Here is an 18467-nt window from a genome sequence, read left to right as displayed (position 1 = left end):
ACAGGCTTTTCGCAGACCTGTTGAACGCCACTTACCATAGAGTGGTATGGCACTCACCGTAGGTGAGTATGGTCCAGATCATATACGTCCTTATTAGTTGTTATTCTTGCTATATCCACTTACACAAACAGGAAACTTGAGAGAACACGGAGGAGCCCTAGAGATGAGTAACCTCTCACTATGGATGAAACATCGTAGGATCAGCAATTTATTTAAATATTTCCAATATTATCCTGAAATAGCGATCGCGAGTAAATCTTATCTATGCAGCAGGTAGGGTACGCCAACTTTCCGGCTTACGGAGGGTTTTCGTGATCCATTGCATGAATTTGTAGACTCTAACTGAAAATACATGTGTCCCCCTCTCATCGCAAGATATTCCGAGGCTGTTCACGCCAACTTGCACGGACTTCCCATTCTGTCGTACCATTGTAACCGGTGCGCCAGAGTCACCCTGCAAAGAAGAAAGCAACAAAAATTTATCCCGGGCTTCCTAATTTAGCACAAACAGGCGGAACCAGCAAACCGGCGGACCAGCAACCACGTAGAAGCGTAGAAACATTGTAGCATTAGCACCATCAGCAAGTGCACATTGCCTACATACGCCTTAGTGTTCGAAGGAGTGTGTGAGTGTGTGGCGGAATATTAATGTGCTGCCACAATAACCAGTGAATATTGGAAGAGGGAAGTTACAACCGTGATTGAATAACACGTTTGCGCAGGCTCGCCAAATGTGAAAACGGGATTTTGGACAAAAACACAATTGTACTGTACGCGATTGTCCTATTAGTACCCGAAATTATAACTACTCAAAAGTAATCTACGTGGTAATGAATGGGAAAGACTAAATAAATTTCATCAAGGAATTTTACGATGAAGTCTGGACATGGTAAAAAACAAGTCAGTAAAAGAAATTTATTAGTTTCCAGTTGAAATAAATAAACAAGAATATATGTAACTTAGAAATGTTAGGTCTTCCAGGATCAACTAGTATAATAATTCTAGAGAAGTATTGGAACACTATAGCGGCTCGTCCTGTCCAGTGCCTTCTAGTGGGTCCTCTTTTTCAGTGCTTTTGCTCGTGAATGCCGCTCGCCCTCGGAGTCCGTGCTCTGTCTAGGCTGTGGCCGCTGCGCTGCTCCTATTCCGATTAAATAAACATATTAACATTTGGTGGAGGTGCGGGGTACTACTAGCAACCACTGGCAGCCATCGGTGGGGTAATTGCGCTGGTGAAGAGTGCTGTGCCCTCAAACCTCCCACCATGAGACTTCTACCCCGTACCCTGCCATTTACCATGCCTCAGGACGCCTTCCAGCAAACACCTCCTCCTGTACCGACCACGGGTCTTGGTGTACCTCGTCACCGCGACCCTGCCATCTTCACTGGCGCGGATGATACCGATGCAGGCGACGGGCTCGGCACATACGAGAGGGTCAGCGCGCATAACTAGTGGGACGAACGCGCCAAACTGAACAATGTGGTTTTCGGCCACACGGGTGTCGACAGCCAACGGAATAACAACCACGAAGCACATTTTTTGACCTGGTCTGTCTTCAAGACCCACCTTGTCAATGTATTTGGTCGCCTTACTGTTCGTAAGCTGTATCCCGAGCAGCGTTTGCAGGCGCGCTCTCAGCAACAGGGTGAATCATTTGCCAGTTACATTTAGGACATCCTGCTCCTATGCGAGAAAGATAACTCGACCATGCTGGAGTCTCATCGGATCAGTCATGCATTAAAAAGGTATTAAAGAGGGCGCCTTCAGCATGTTGCTCGCCAAGAATCCTCACTCTGTGGCCGCAATCATCACACTGTGCCAAAGCTGTGAAGAGTTAAGGCGGCAGTGATCGTTGACCCATCGCTCTTCATCGCGTGATGAATCTCTCACTGGTTTGGCTACAATTTCGGACCAGTCTGCGTTGGTCGAGGAAATGAAGGCGTTCGTCCGTGAGGAGGTTGCGCGCCAACTGTCACTGCTGACATTTGGTAAGCCGCAGCATATGCAGGAGCCCTCCTCATGTCCTGCGCCTCCGCTCCGCCGTGCCATTGAGCAGGAGATCAACGTAGCTTTGCCTGAGCTGCACCAAAATATTCCCGGGGCTGCACCTCTCATTTTCGCAGACGTCATCACCCGGCCCCTGCCCCCGATCAACGGCTTCTCACGCTTCCCGGAAACTGCGACGTGTGCAATCGTAATCTTTACCGGGAAACACTTGCGGCGAACGCTATGCGAGAACGCGATTTCTGGTAGAAACGGGGCCTCTTGCGTGGGCCGCCATGTGGCGGAGGAGAGCGCCATCTGCAACTGTTGCAAGGAAACGGGCGTGCTGCTGCGTAAACTCGAAGATAATCGCGCGCCAGCGCGCCCAAATGGCGGACGCCGTGACTCGTCTATGGAAGGTAGAAACGCTGGAAAAGGGGTTTATTTGAGTTCTCGCGAAGCAGAATTATGATTTCTCGTTTACTCAAATTACAATCCGACGCTATCATTACTGTAGGTTGTTTGTGTAATTCGTACTTTAAAATTTTTGTATGTATTTTAGGTTGAGAAATTGTGTTAGTTTAGGAACTTCCTTACGCCACATGGAGGGCCTTGGTGTGGGTGGTGCGAAAATCTTTTTGCTCAAACGGCGCGGGACGCGGGAGGCCGTTGCCAGATTTTCTGCGACACGGGGCCCATAACGCTCTGCCATAACAATAAAACATACCGCTCTGTCACTTACACTTATATAAGAGTGACAATCAATAAAGCAACGCAACCTCGATAAAAAATTCCAATCAATATGAAAAAGTAGGCAAAGCAAGTGCGGGATATACTTTAATGTGAATAGCTGTCTTGGACATTTTCGCCTGTCTTGGTGGCGAATGATCTCTGATGGTCGGTATAGTGGCTGGACTTTCGCCGTTGATGAACAGGCGCCAATGTGAAGCAAGCGTATCTTCGCGAAACCAAGTTTTAGGGTGGATTGGTTGCTGATCGGGGGCTGTGCGACTGCAGCGGTGGTACATGAGACGACCGGCTCTTCAGCGGCCACCAGGAGCATCCAGGGTACACCAAAAGGACCGAATGCGGTACCACAGCAGTAGTAGAATACGCATGCGCCCTAGTACGAGACATACTGTGAGTAAGCAACAGCGCAGTTCAAGTGCGTTTTACAGCGAAGCTGTCTATGGCTGGGATCTGGTTGCTCGTGTGCGTGCGTAGACCGAAAATTTTTCATACGGGGGCTGATCCCGAAAATAGTGCGATACGGCGCCGACCCGCGGCGGAGCTGAAGCAGACTTAAAGCCCTCCCCTTACGTGCGCTGATCGCGAAGATAGTGCAAAACTGGGCCGATCCGCGGCGGAGGTAAATCAAGCATTAAGCACTTCCCATAAGTGTGCCAATGCCGAAGGTAGTGCAATGCCGGCCCGACCGGCAGTGGACGTGAAGCAGGCTTTAAGCACTCCTCATGCGTGGGCAGATAACGAATATAGTGCAATACCGGGCCGCCCCGCGGTAGGGATGCCTTTCGCAATTAAGGGATCCCCAGATACACAGCTTCGCTGGTCATCCACCTTCACAGAGTGGAAGGGCAGTGAGTTTTTTCGTCAAGAACGACATCTGTCATGAACGCAATGTGTGTAACCAGTTGGGCATACAAAATGATTTCGAGCTAGCAACGGCAGTCGTGGTGCGATTATTTCAGGGACTGTTTACAGCACAGGATGCAGTCATAATTGAGCCCTACTATAGTGGCTGCTGTGTGCCGCTGTGCTCAAACCGCTCCAGGAATAGTTAGCTATTGTTCCATTTCCGAGAGGCCCGAAAGGACTACTTATGTGAGTTGCAAAGATCAAGTGCGACAAATGCCAGCCTACTCATACCGCATCCATATTCAATGTGAGCATGGTGGCCCTTCCTGAGAATATTACACTTTCCACAGGAGTTTTCTTTAACGCGCGAGTGCGATTGAAACCGATTTTCTCTTATACTTCACATCGCACAGAATGTTTTTCGAGAGCAAACAGCGCGGTAAACCAACTATCACGCCAACAAGGGGTCATAACGCGTTTCAAAACGATTTCAGACTACAAGATTACACAAAAGCATGACGCGGCTTATTTAATAGTGCTCTAAGACTGTAAACCAGCAAAATATTATATGCTTAACTACTAGCACCCAATAATGCCTTTCCGTAGTATTTTTGTAAACATAAAACCCCCAGGCTGCCTACAAGCTGTTCATAGACACGCGCGCTGGCAACGCAGGTCTCGCAGCTGGTGTGGGAATGGCGGACGTAGCATACGCCTCGGTTGTCCGTAGCATACGGCGCGGTTGTCAGCACCCTGTACGGCGAGGTGGGCGAGAAGGACCTCGAGGCACCCTAGAACACTCGCGTCATATTTGGTACTACTACGCAACAGCGACATCGACTCCTTCCGGACCCTGTGTTATGCAGAGATGCCGGATAGTAGAAGACGCGAGCCCTGAGCAAAAATCTGGCCGATGATTACGCTTCTTGGTAATGCGATATGTCAGCGTAGCTGCTGCCTTATTTTACCAACAGGCAACCGCATACAGAACATACAGTGCCGAACGGGAGCGGTTCGCGTTTCGGATTGGGCAGCACACACTGCGATTGGCCGCTACCGGCACGGCGCTTCGGTGACACGCCATCACGCCATATTATAGTGGGTCACCGCCTCGGAGAGGGGAGGTGGATTAGCAATTATTATTTGTTTCTTTTGAGGTGAGATGAGGAAACAGGTGGAGAACAGGGGTATTGAGTAGAGGTCAAACACTCATTCACTCACAGACAGGCCACAATGTGGCCGCATAAGGTTAGGGTTGGAAGTAAAAGTAAGGGGACGAAATGCTTTAACTATCTTTTGAGTCACCGCAACGGCATTGCGCCAAGTAAGGGGAGGTTTAGGACAGGAGAGGAGGCGGGAGAAGGACAGCCAGGTGCAAGCACAGCCAATGGCGACAAAGGCAACTAAGGAACACGCCCCGCGAACGGGAAAGCGAGAGACATGGCCCAGAGCCATACAGCCACGTGACGCGTTGACGGAGGAGCGGAAAACCGTGTATCACACGCGAGGCGGCAAGGAGCACCCACGACCGGCACCGCGGCAGTGCCGCGACAGCAGGAAAAGGGACGGTGAGGGTGGAGTGGATGGTAGCGGCGGATTCACCGCAACGGCGCTGCGCGGAGGAAGCTGCGAGGGGATAGGCGAGAACACGTGATCCAGCTTTGGAGGACAACAGGGAGAGCAAGACTGGCACCCCGCGCAAGAGATGGCAGCCGGAGCGCGCGCAGATAAAGCAGAGCGCGGATGATGACCCTGGTTGCGGTGAGGCCGACGGTGAGGCACGACAGCGACGCGGAACGCAGGAACGGGCGCCAAAGAGCTGCGCTCTAAAAGATCAGGTACGCCAAAGAGTTTAGCATGGCCACACCTGTGAGCACCCGACCGGCCTTTTTTGTGACTGTATTGATTCTGCAGTGATTTATATATAACACGTAATTGAAACATACATGCATGTCAAAAGAAAACGTGGTCGCGATAAAGTAAATAAATAAATCCCACATACTTACTTCACAAAGTGTGCTTGAATTGGTTTTCGCACACAGTGCTAATTTTGAGTCCAAACCACCCATGTCGCCTACTGCATGACTCAAGATTTGGTCGCACTTGTCTTGCGAGATGCCTTCAAAAGTATTGTAGAGCAATGTTTTCGCGAATTTGGGAGGTAGTCCTGCCGAAAGATAGGAGTTTCAACTTAGTAAGTAACATCCCTCGCAACTCGTAAAGCCGTGCCGCTTGTTGCAGAACCACTTGTACCTCGAAAAAAAAAACGTTTTCGCTAGTTACAAGCGTGCTTGTGTAAACTTTCAACCCTTAGGTTCACAAGAATGCTAAAGCTTCCATGCGAACAAAACCAGCGCACGTATGATCTATGAAGCAATAAAGGTATGACAGTCAAATTAAGCTTTACTACCTGTCACTACGTTAACCCCTTTACAGGGTGATCACTTGTAAGGTTTATAAAAATTTTAAAAGTAGCTTCTTTGAGATAACCTAGCTGTAGTCCTTAAGGTGGAGAATTTAGAGAGGCGGACTATGCTTTCACGAGAAATTGAAACACATATTAACTTAATTATAGAAAATCCACTAATTCTGAATTATTTCAGGTTACAATTTGCAATTAACGCATGGTAGCTGCTGAGTTTGCAAGGCGTTTCAGCTTGAAATGGACGTCCAGAATAATGCCAGTTCACAGAATTATGAAGTTTATTGGTGAAACTTGGTTAAATAGTTGAATATGTGCTTCAATTTCTCGTGGTAGTAGCGTCCCCCTCTTGGGATAATCCAGCTCAAGGAAAACAAATTTTCCATCTGCCACAGGCGGTTTTAAAAATTCCATAGAACTTAAACATGTCCCCCCTGTATATGTAGACAAACACTTTCTTCGGAAGTGCGAACAAGCTTCCCCTCCTACTACGCTAAAAAAATTCTGAATAGTGCAAGAGATAAAAAGTTCGTTCTCTTGATGGTACAATAAATTTTCACGGCTGTGCTATTACGTCAGCTGACACACTCCTTTCTGCTCAAGCTTTAACCAAACAAGTGTTCCGCACCGGATTCACAATGTTGTGGCACACCACAGGTTATATACACCACGTAGTTTGCAGTGGTGCTGGTCGAAATTGCGAACTCCGTCGGATGCAACAAAAATCGCACACGTATTTCAGGTTTGTGCCGAGGACCGCGCGGGAACGTGAAAAACTCGTCTCTTTCATAGAGCACTCATGGCTTTCTAAAATCTGCTGGCCGAGACCCACGTTTTAAGGTTGCAGTAACGTAGTGAAATTTTATATACGCAACTCTTTCTATCGTCATCGCCAGGCATGATTATCATTCCTTCGCGCCCCTGTTTCCCACTGCAGAGTAGCAGGACACAACACGTGACAGCTCTAGACACTCTTTCTACCTTTATCTAAATACACCATAGTATCTTTCTCTCTCTTTTTGTCGTGCTATTTGATAACGAAGCACTTAGTAACACAAAGTTTCAATGTGCTTTCTTCATTAGCGGGATGGTACAATCAAAGCAATCTTATTGATATGCTACAAAACACATTGTTAAGGCCTCGATGGCACGTAACTTCCGAATTGCTTGTTAGCTACTCTTGTCCTTTAAGACTGACAGTTTCTTGTGCGTCCAGGGCAACGTCAATGCACATATTCTTGCTTAAAATACAGATTTTGCACGAAACATGCATACAATAGAACCTAGCTCAAAGTCAGCAGGCGATTAATGCATGTCAGCATTTTAAGATTTACAGTAGATGAAAAACACTGAGCTTGATGCTATTTAGAAGCCACTATACATGTTGTATTTCGAAGATTCCTTAAGCATAACATTGCCAAGCCTCTTCAAGCAATCACGTCTATCTTTTAAAAAATTAGGGAGATGCAAGAACGATTACTTACGATTATTGATTACTCCCCAACCACCAGACATGAGTTGTTTACCGTCTGTCCGAAAACGTCTTCTTGGTAGACATATGGGCCTCACAAACCTATCAAACCTAATCTTGCCTCTTACCTGTGGAAGGAAAAAAGGAGCAGGTGTAAAAACGACTACGTCAATTCTAGGCACTATATGTGGCATCACGCACGGAAGCTTCCGTATTTGAGTGCAACGAATAATGCACTATATGCACACTTTTGGTTGAAACATCATTATTTTACTAAGACAGTAAACCCCCTACTTTAAGGAAGCGCAGATTGTATTTGCTTCAAGGAAACCATAAAATTTTTAAGGGTGTGCAGATTTTCTGAGCAGCTGTACCTTCCCCTTTAATGCTGGTGATGCAGAAGCCAACTCAAGGTCGGCTTCCCACAGGTCGGTCGGTCAGTTGGTTTACTTTGCTTACAAAAACTTGTTGAAACGAGGTCATCATCGGAAATTTAATTTGTCAAAGCGCTGCCCACTGAGGCAGTGAAGTTCAACAGATTGCCAGAGGGACAATCTCCGAAATAGTACGGCATGAACAGCGTTATGGTGACCTCGTTAATTTGCTGTAGCATGATAAACAAGTAAACTATTTAAAAAGCGAACGTCTGCTCTTAAGACACCACTCTATATGGCGCATCAAGTATATTAGGTCGCCATCAGATTTTAAATCATGCGCGGCCTTCCTGGGTGCAAATGATCCTTGTTTAATGGCTGTAGTAAGGAGAAATTCAAGAGAGCCCTTGTTGCACAGTGGTGTCGGCAGCAGTTGAACTCAGTGCTTTTTAAGAGACGCTAGATTTGACATATTGATGTTCTTTTCTCTTATGCTTGTCCCCTTTAAATGGGTCCCGAAACACCCGTCTGCCTTAGTGAAGAAGCACAACCCGCGAATAGCATACGCAGCTGTGAACTTCTCAGCCCCGCAGTCTTAGGCGAACTGCGGAGTTCGCAAGGGAAGTGTGAAGAAACCTTTTCTCAAGCCCTCTCTTTTCAACAGTAACCTTCTCCTCAATGTCTTTGGGCTGTCATATTTCTACATATAGCAGCTTCGCATATGCGGCTGCTATTACTGTGCTACGCTCGAATTTCCTAGCGACGCTGCCAGATAACGTAGCGTGTACAATCATCATCATCATCATCATCATCATCATCAGCCTGGTTATGCCCACAGCAGGGCAAAGGCCTCTCCCATACTTCTCCAACTAACAGCGTGTACAATGGGACGCGCCAATAAGGAAACGGTCTGCATGCAAGTGCCATTCATGGCATCTTTCGATGGTATTGCTACATTGCTTCACTGATAATCACATTAACACCAGTATTCTTCGTGAGAGAAGTTCTGCAGTAATTTAGTTACCCTATTTCTTTTCTTGTTCTCTGCGCACGTTGGACAACGCATCGTCAAAAAAAAAAGCATGAGCCATTCCACTGTGCGAAAGTTTATGATCCGTGAAGCCATTGAAAAACCACTACAACAACTGCTATTGGTGACAGGCAATGCTTTATGGCTTTAGAGTAGTGGGAGTAGTGCTATGTTCGAGTAAGGGTAGAATTGGGAGCAACTGCAATTTTGACAGCAAGCCGTCGTCCACATCGCTTCCGCAACAACGTTTACATCTGTTGCTAGGGTGGTTATGTTATATACGAAAGGCTAGAGATGTCATACTCCATCTATCTTTACCGGGAACGTTCGCGGGCAGCAGTACGTGCTTCGCATTCCTATCACGAGCGCCTTCATTACTTATGGGGTCCAACTACTTTTTTTCAGGTTGTTCTTTATTCAAACGTGTGCTGTTCTGTATGTCGTATGCGTGATTTTCTTTGTTTCTGCACCCTCCTTTCTGAAGAGTTAACGGGCGCTGTGCCTCTTCCGGTGGCAGTTGCCAGCCTGCTCCTCGATTTCCCTTTCCTGTCAAGTGTATCACCATCATCAGCCTATTTTATGTCCACTGCAGGGCGAAGGCCTCTCCCTGCAATCTCCAAATACCCCTGTCCTGCGCAAACCGATACCAACTAGCGCCCTGGAATTTCCTCATCTCATCGCCCCACCCAGTCATCTGCCGTCCTCGGCTGCTCTTCCCTTTTCTTGGCGCCCATTCTGTAACTCTAATGGTCTACCGGCTATCTAACCTACGCATTAAATGACCTGCCTAGCTCCATTTTTTTCTCCAATTCTAATTCTAATTGTCAAGTGTATATACGTCTTTAAAACAAAACAAGGGACGTATGCACTGTTCGGTGCACTTTGCTGAAGGCTTGTAGCTTCAGCCTTAGGAGGGTATGAGCCATTGGTAACGACAGTTTTCGACATGCTGTTTTCCATGCTTTATGCGTGATTCCAAAGAATCTAAGCACTGTTCGCTTCCTATTGCTGAGTGCTTCTAGCCTCTGCCTTAAGGGGCTACGAACGAGCCATTGATGATGATAGCGTTTTTTACAAGGAGAACATAAATACACGGAACCCTAGCAGTGTACGGCTTTGCTGTAAAACTAGAACGTTGCTGCGACCTGGACTGGATCGACACATTCGCGTTTCGCGCGATTAGAACTTTACCTTCAGGAGCGCTATATCGTTTTTCGCAGCGTTATACTTGTCATAATCCGGATGCATCATAAAGCGCACAACATGAGCTACAGGTCCCCTGCTCGGCTTCGTTGTGTTGTAGTAGATTACAACCTCTTGTGGCGGGGGCCTAGGCAGAAATGTGGGAAGAAAAGGTAAATAGAAAGCAACACTGACAAGTTTAGTGCATAGAAGACGTTAGCAGAATCACCGTAAAGTGTGATAACACACTAGAACAACGAGTTGCAGACCATCAGCATAGGCGGCAAGCATTGTGTACAAATCAGCAAAACCCTTTCGTCCTTAAGCTGGGAAAACCTATATTCGGGGGTGCTCTAGTATCGAAGTTATGTCAAAGTTGTATGCAAAAGCCCTATTACAGAAAAAAAGGTTATCTGGAGTCGACACAAGCCAAAATATTTACCATTCATTTCTAAGTTCAACATCCTTCACAGAAATATTTCTTTCACTCACACGTACTCGACCTCAACAATAAAAGTTTTATATCTAACTTTAAATGTACAAGGGTTTTGCATGTCACACTCGTTTAGAGAAAATTTACAGCATCAGTAACTAACCTTTAACAGTCGTCATATAACATATTGCTTAACATTGATTCCTTATAGTTAAGCTCGACCATTGAGGCGAATATGCACGAAGGATGAATACTTTCCGTCACCCTGCATGGCAATCCTGTCACTCGGTACCTCGGGCTTTCCCGCACGCTTTCGAGAATACAGGAGTAAGGCGCTCGCACCCACGGCCTTTGGTGGGAGAAAACAAGTACAAAGAAGTAAGAACGTATTCGAACAAGAATGCGAAGTAATTTAATTATTGTCTCATGAGCGCGCAGCCTTTCGCCTTCATATTCTATAGCATATGCTAACGTGACTCAACATTTTCTTGCTTGCGCTGTCAGTTTTCTTTATTGTGTGTAGCTTTTCCATGTCATGGGCATAAACATACGTACATTGTTTATCCTTTCTCAGCTAACTGCTCTTTGACCCGCTAAGAAATGGCAAAGTTATCGCTCAGCAGAAGACGCGTCCGCGTGTATCAGAGCACTCTCTATTGTTGTCGTCTATTCTATCTGTCCTTCATGCTGTTGCCGAACCTTGTAATGAGATCGCATGCGTGACGCGAATAGTGTGGTACGTTCTAGAAATCTCGCGAGCACCTGTGATTACGCTGCAATTGCCAAGAAGTCACCCATGAATATCTTACTCGTCCTACCCGTGCATCAGATACAGAAGATAGGCAAACGTGATCGGTGGTTCGTTGAGCTCTGAGCACTGCAAATTTTTCTGGGCACACGTTCGCACATTAAACTATCAGTTTCTGGACTTTCAGTCGACTGCAGGTTTTCACCGTCAGTACAACGTGACAATATTGCGAAATAACTTTTTGTGAGAACAAAAGAAAGTGGAACGTAGGAAGATGATTATGGCAACCCATTACGACGGCATTCCCTTACGGGCTGCCACTGCAGCGCACTTCCAAAGGTGCCGCATCTGAGGGAGCAGTAGCTTTTGCCACTAACGATAAGACAAGCCCACGCGAAAGCATCTTGTATCCTACACTTTCAAAAAAGTGATACCCGGTTGTACAGAGTCTAGTTGAGCAGGGGGATAATAGCTTCGTGTTCACTCTACCAGGCGCCAGCATTTTCACAGCGGGTGTCCGCGCACACCGAATGAGACGTGATGATGTTTGCCTGTGCGCACGTGACACCATGCATGTTAATTTAGTTAGTGGGCGAATGTTTACGAGTTGATACGGCCTATAAAACCAGTATCATTACTTGATATAGCTGTCTACTAAATTGCTATCCTAATCGACGCTTCGCCATTTGCGCGAATGTATGCTTTTTTCAAATGAAAAGAGATTACCAACGTGATTAAAGTTTACCTGCGTTCCACCCTGTAAAACTGGATGTATAGAGAAGCCGGTGCAGACGTTAGACAAGTACCAAGGTAAATATACCAGCTACCGAAGCTTGCATGGAATCCCATACGTTCAAAACATGGCGGTTCATCCGCGTTTCATGCGACTTATCGCCATCCGTGATGCGAGAGAACACTTCCAGTGGAAGAAAAAAAAATAATGTGACGCAATATCTGTAAGAACAGTGATTATGTCATTTTGTTCTCGAATGCACGACGTTTATTTTCGGGGCCGGCCATTAGAGCTGTATATTTAAATGCCCCGCCACTCGACTTGATAGCCGTTTCGAGGTTCCAGCGCGGAAGGAGATGCAAGAAGAGGCCAGCCGTACGGGTGTCGAAATCGCATCCCTGAACAGAACGTACTTTCTTTGGAGGCCGACGAAAGCTGTAGGTGTAGAGTGATGGTCCTATCATCAGAGGCTAAGGCCGTCGGCCAGCACAGTCACACGAAAACACCTGAACAATTATCTGGCTGTCCTAACTCCCTACTTTTGACTGAACAGGTTAAGAAGCGACGAAGCTACCCGCGTCATCAAATTCACGAAAACGTCGGCAACCAAAGAGCACAACGTTAGAGGGGGGCGTATTGTAACAGGTGAACTTTACGAGCACGCCTTTCTGTACACTTCAGCAGCTGCAAGTGATAGTGGCATCCGCGCCCCCTCCTGCTATGGGCGCTGACAAAAAGGTATTTATTGATTATAATAAAATTAAATAGAGTAGTCTTTTGTTTACCTGTCAAGCATGTATAAAATTTATTATGAGTTTCATTTTCGTCGAATGAATCTAACTGTGTCTGGCTTTAATTAAAAAAACACTTTCTTTTCCAATGTTTGTTCCCTCCATACGTAGTCGCGCTTCAATCGCTGCTCCCATAACCACCATTGCTGAAGTCGGCGACAATTTGTTCTGAACCGCTTTTCGCCCGAAGCTACGCGACCTATTTCGATCGACCTTGCAAGTACCAGCACCACAAGTGACGCACGTCTCGTGAGCGCGCAAGTGTGCTGAGGTGCAGCATGCATCCTCACTCTTCTAGGCCTTGCGCCAAGCGCAAGTGCCTTATTGAACTAAATTAAATTTCAAAAGTAAAGTGCTTCAGAAGGTGCGTAAAGTACTATTTACACACAGGGTGCCGACATGATAGGTTCTGATTGTAGTACAAATTTACGAGTAAAAACAATTCTGTTATCTTGCAATTCAAACAGAAACCCCCTTTTCTAGCTGCTGTGGCAGTACTGTTGTTCAAAAGTGTTTGCCGTAATGTCGACCGCGGTGGCAGCACACGCTGTGCGGCAGATGCAATGGGCAGAGCGCCCACGCATCAAGGACAAATTCATCACGAACACGCGTTCGACACGCGCGCACCCGCATGGCCGAAAGTGCAGCGTACATCCTCATTCTTGTAGGCCCTCCACCTGGTGTAAGTGCTTTCTTGAAATAATTGACTGTCTCAAAGTACACTCTATTACAAAATTCGTAAAGTAGAACTTACACACAACCTAGAGACATCATAGCATGAGACTGTAATTCAAATGTGCGGGAAAGCATAGTTCTGTTACGCGGAAACTCAAGCACAAACCCTTTTGCAGCTTCCGGGTTTTGGGTGAGCACGCCACGGAAAATCCCGACCAACTAAAGGCTAATAGCTTCGCTGCAAGAAGCATGACAAAATGACAACTGTGAACCTTAGACCACAAAAGTGTATACCTTTTGTGGATGTAATTGTCTTTTGTGGATGTAATTGTCTCGATCAGGAAAAAAAGAAACGAAAGTAAAGCTTATAAATCTTAGATTCACTTAAGTAATGTGTGTGTATATGCATAATGAAAGAGGCACTTACTTAGTATCAACGCAGTGAGCCGCTGTTAATATAACATTGTGCGATATGATGCTTCCGGCGCACAAATATCCGTTACCGCCGCCCATTAAATTCACAATCTGAACCTGCAAGAAATTTTGATTAATTTGCTTATATTAGCACATATGCATATGGCGGGTCCAGCAGGCCCCACGCTTGGAAATATTTATATTGTTTTTTCCACGTGTGTAAAGAAACGTGTAAATGGTAGCAGCGATAGGGGTCAACGTCTCCTTGAACAAAAATATTGGGTTGTACGTGCTTCCCATTCTTCGTGCAAAGTTTTCCTAGGGGAAACCCTAATTCCTATTCGTGGAAACACTACATTTCTTGAACAGCCAATCGGCGTATGCAAATCGCACTATCCAAGTTGGAAACATTTTCTCTTGAAAACAGCTCGGTGGATCTACATCAACAAATGGTACTCCAACATACGAGTCTCCCGTTCGGTTTACGTAGGACTACCCATGACGGCAGGCCCTCAGTTACATAGGGACGACTCTGTAACGACGATAGAATGAGGTTTAGAGCATGATGACACCAAATTGACAAGAACCGATTCATGGTGAATAGGCTACGGCATCGAAATTGCGAAGATGAAATGACGACGGCTGCATGATTAAGATGGAGCAACAACGATGACTGCTTGGTGATGATGGAATGACAAAGAGTTCCTGGTGTTTACGGCTATGCTGGCGTGAAGGCGATGGGGTTACTACGAGGAAATAGAGATGACGGCATAATGATAAGCGCATAATGATGATAGATAGGCGCCTAAAAAATGACAACGACGGTATAATGACCAAGGCACCGGGATGGCAGAAGAGCAGTACAAAAATGACGACGTCAGCATAACGACGAAGCCATGAGGATGATCTAATAACGAAAACGAAATCGCGACTGTACTGCTCGTTCTACTGTACGAATTGTACTGCTCGTTGGTTCCATGCGCCTACAGCGCATCCCCGCCAGAGGAGGATTAAATGGACAGCTGGGGTAGTCTTCGACGCCCCAATTCGCTATCAATAGCGCACTAACCTATGTCCATATTTCGAATAAACAAAACAATAAAGCAGTATGTCGAATCACCACTTTCAGATTGCATCAAGTACACCATCATTTTTCATGTGGCAATATGATGGAAATGTAGACATTGCTTAGCTTTTGGCGCATCGTGTCGGTTCACCATTCTTGTCCATACATTACCGCTGAGACTTCAAAATTTATATTTCTCAGAGTATAGTAAACACTACCCACTAATCGCGTACATAATTGTCTTGACAAACCTCCAGAAAGGAGCGGTATCTTTAGTTACAGCGAACAAACAGAGCTTGTCAGAATTTTATACTTACGATCCAGGGTATCTGCGGCTTGCGTATACTTTTGCCATTGTAAACCCTTCCCGTTGGTTCTGACACTCCACAACCTGAACATAATGCGAATACCTGTCAGCATATGACGATAGGCCGCCATATTATGTCTATGTTTTCCTTTAAGGCTCGCGAGGACTCTACGAGGAACATTTCTAAGTTTTGTCAAAGCTTAGGCTTAAATTTTCAAGGAAAACATACTCTTATGGCAATGATGTTAAATGTGATGAGTATTTCTTCGCCCAACGATGGTAACCCTGCGCGACCACGTCGCTTATGAACCAATCAGCGTGTTCAGTGTGGTGTATGGAAGGGCGAATCAACAGAAAGGCGGACTTTGATTCATAATAATACGACAAACATGGTTTTTCTTTATGGCTAAGCATGGCTTCGTCCTTAGGTATTCTATGCGTACCGAAATCTACTTCAGTATACACGTGTTTTTACACGTTTGAGTGAGCATACGGCAAATTCGGTTGTCGGTTTGTTAATCTGAACATACTTTTGATAAATAGTCACGCCTTCACCATTGCATTAGTTTAAGAAAGCTTTCATATCTCCTGGACAATATTGTGCTGCATAAAACCTGTAGTAGGATGTCCCTAAACCTGTTTTTTGTTTACGCAATGTTCTTTAGGCTTCTTTCGTGAGATTTCAGATAATACAGTGGGAACAAGGCATGCACTTTTACATATAGTGTCTAATCCCAAGGAATGGTAGGTGTAGAAGACCTATGGCGTGTAGCATAGCGAAATTGGTGTTAACAAACATAGCGAATATCGCGGTACAAAAAATGTGACACATATTTATGAGCTTCAAAAGGCTATGATATTGGTGTGCCAAAGCTTTCAGTTACGATTCAGCATGTTGAATAGCAGCAAAAGTTAAAGAAACATTACACTATTACCTATGAGCACCATATCAAATTCAATGGAATGGGAAAATTCTTGCGCATTTTTATTTCTACTCACCCCTTCTGTTAAGGCGGACATCCAGTTTCTGTGGAATGTTGAAAATATGTGTTTAGAAATTTGTGAAAGTGAAAGTGAGACAATAAAGTAGTAGAAATTAATTTGCCTCTTTATCGAAATTAGCCGCCCGAGAGCTTGCAACACTTCATGTGGTAGCGAATTTTTATGAAGAGTGAGTACAAACCAAGTGGTCTATGATGAAATAGAGATTATGGTCGGGATCATTAACATGGTAAATATCTTTCTGGTGAGAACATGCAGCTGAATGTTTTGCATTGCATCAATGCGACTGCAAGGCAGAGTGGCTGCCCCGAAAAAACGGTGGTCCCAGGTTGCAGTCTCGGACCAGGCCAAATTTTTCTTCGGCTGTTAGGATTTTCACTTTGTTAGGAACGCAGAACAGTACGCACAATTGCAATTACCTGTACTTACGTTATTTTGGCTATGAAAAAATAGGGGCAAGGACTTTATGATTAACCCTCGTATTATTTAAGACAAAATCAGTACCTGGCATCACATATAGCAACCCATGTCTTCCTAAATAGAGTTAATAATGTATGATATTAAAGTATTGTGATTTCGGTGATACTAACACAGTCTAAACAGCTTGCGGCTCATTTTGGATAAAGTGGTTAAAGGGCAGCAAATGTGCCCAGTTCTTATGTGACTACTTCCCGCTACAGCGAAGTGATCCCACATATATTTTGTGATGTGACACAAGCCAGCGTCTGGCTTCGGCATCATTTGGCGATTAATTTATATAGTAACACCTCGTATAGTTTCAAAGAGTTGTTGCAACCCATCAAAATGGCTCCACCAAATGAAATGTATAAGGGCCCCGAATCAAGTGGAGCTGCATTAGCACTGTTCGCATGCTGTTAGTCTTTAAAAGCATATTTAAGTAGCATTGATCACAATTAAAATCGTCAGCGTTACAACTGATATGAACCATGTAAAGTGGACGCTTATCAACAACTAATCACCAAGCAACGACTATTTTCAAACCTTGATCCTACTCCCTCCGTCACGTTAGGCCTGATGAAATTATCCCCTGGCTAGAGGTATATAAACAGTAAATTAATTACGGTGCCTAAAATGTTGCTCCACTCTTGAAGGATGTGCAGCCAAATCAGTATCTCAAGTTACCACGCGTATTAGGTATTGAAGCCATTATTTCAAAAGAACTTGTTCTGCTAAAGACATTCATGACAATAAAATCTGAAGAAATATATCTCACAGCATGCTAAAAAAACAGCTCCCTATTATCTCTCGCAATCAAGCCTGGTATCGCAGTTACCGATCGGTCAACATTGGATTGCTTGGAAAGGCTTGCAAACTTACGCTTTCTCCATAAGATGTTTGTATGAAGGAAACACAGAGTACAAACATCAGCGAATATTTCAACTTGCAGTGAGAATTCCTCCTGCACCCCATGACTGCCACTAAAGGATGCGTCTACCGCCGCGACTAATACCTACTTCCAGACCATGCCTCCAAAAGCTTTTCAGCCTTTCTTTTATTAGAAGTGCATGCGTACCCATCTTAACAAGGAGCTGAAAATAAAGCGCCGGTTATGAATCGCGGACAGCTGTTTAAAAGGCACCAACGATAAAAACTTGCTGTCGAAGACAACACGTCATGTTTATCGATATGAACCGCACGCAATGGCAAACGAATGACCTAACGATATGCTCTAGTAGCACATTGAAATATTTGGCAGGCATTCTTAATTTGGGACAAAGTGCTCGCCGAAGCAAACACAACCACGCACTCTAAGATACGACCCAGACATTTTATTTGTGAGTTACCTCGAAGCGTTTCGGTTTCCTCTTATCTCCAGCAGCACTAGGCCTTAGCAGTCAAAGCACCTGCCAGGTTATGTTATTTATACTAGAAAGCAATCACCCCCGTGTTGCTCGAACGAAGCTTTCTCTGTGGCCGTTCTCTAGAATATAACTAATATACAAACGCTCACCTGATCTTCCATTCGTGTTTGGCAATATAAATTACCCTTGAGGGCCCATTGGTTATATCGCTACGTTTGACATCACTCTGTGTGTGTCATAAACCATAACCCGTCTTCTCTTTAATCACCTGGACCGCTTTATGATACCCGTTCTCGCTACAATTATCCCAAAGGAATTGGTTCATACATTATACAGCATACTGCACGAAAGTTGAGTGCTGAAGGTACGTAGAAGTCGGAGGAATGCAATTAAAGCGTAGATATGCGCGCTTATTT

At 45.2% G+C, this 18467-nt stretch overlaps 1 protein-coding gene across 2 annotated transcripts; it reads right to left on the bottom strand.

Annotated features, from left to right (window-relative positions):
* Positions 1-185: 185 nt before the first annotated feature.
* Positions 186-17729, bottom strand: LOC126545631 (trypsin-4-like). 2 transcript variants are annotated; one of them, XM_055078432.2, is made up of 8 exons: positions 17567-17729; positions 16226-16253; positions 15237-15310; positions 13867-13970; positions 10069-10207; positions 7487-7601; positions 5587-5747; positions 186-454 (listed from the first exon to the last, which is right to left on the bottom strand). In XM_055078432.2, exons 1-8 carry the CDS (start codon positions 17657-17659, stop codon positions 263-265), a joined length of 906 nt encoding a protein of 301 aa, XP_054934407.2. In that variant the 5' UTR covers positions 17660-17729; the 3' UTR covers positions 186-262. The 2 variants fall into 2 exon arrangements, with proteins under 2 accessions (XP_054934407.2, XP_054934408.2); XM_055078433.2 differs by lacking the exon at positions 15237-15310.
* Between the last annotated feature and the right edge of the window lie 738 nt (positions 17730-18467).

The sequence above is a fragment of the Dermacentor andersoni genome, chromosome 10 (assembly GCF_023375885.2).
Source record: "Dermacentor andersoni chromosome 10, qqDerAnde1_hic_scaffold, whole genome shotgun sequence".
Classification (NCBI taxonomy): Eukaryota; Metazoa; Arthropoda; class Arachnida; order Ixodida; family Ixodidae; genus Dermacentor; species Dermacentor andersoni.
The sequence above is the reverse complement of the archived record's forward strand: the minus strand, read 5'-3'. Positions and strand labels throughout refer to the sequence as shown.

Bases quoted from the DNA above. Each gene is read 5' to 3' on its own strand.
- LOC126545631 (XM_055078432.2), bottom strand. From the start codon at position 17,659: ATGGGGTGCAGGAGGAATTCTCACTGCAAGTTGAAATATTCGCTGATG. The intron at 15,311-16,225 runs GTGAGTAGAAAT...CATTATGTTCAG, and splicing joins TGTCCGCCTTAACAGAAGGG to GTTGTGGAGTGTCAGAACCA. The intron at 10,208-13,866 runs GTAAGTGCCTCT...ATTTCTGCCTAG, and splicing joins GCTCACTGCGTTGATACTAA to GCCCCCGCCACAAGAGGTTG.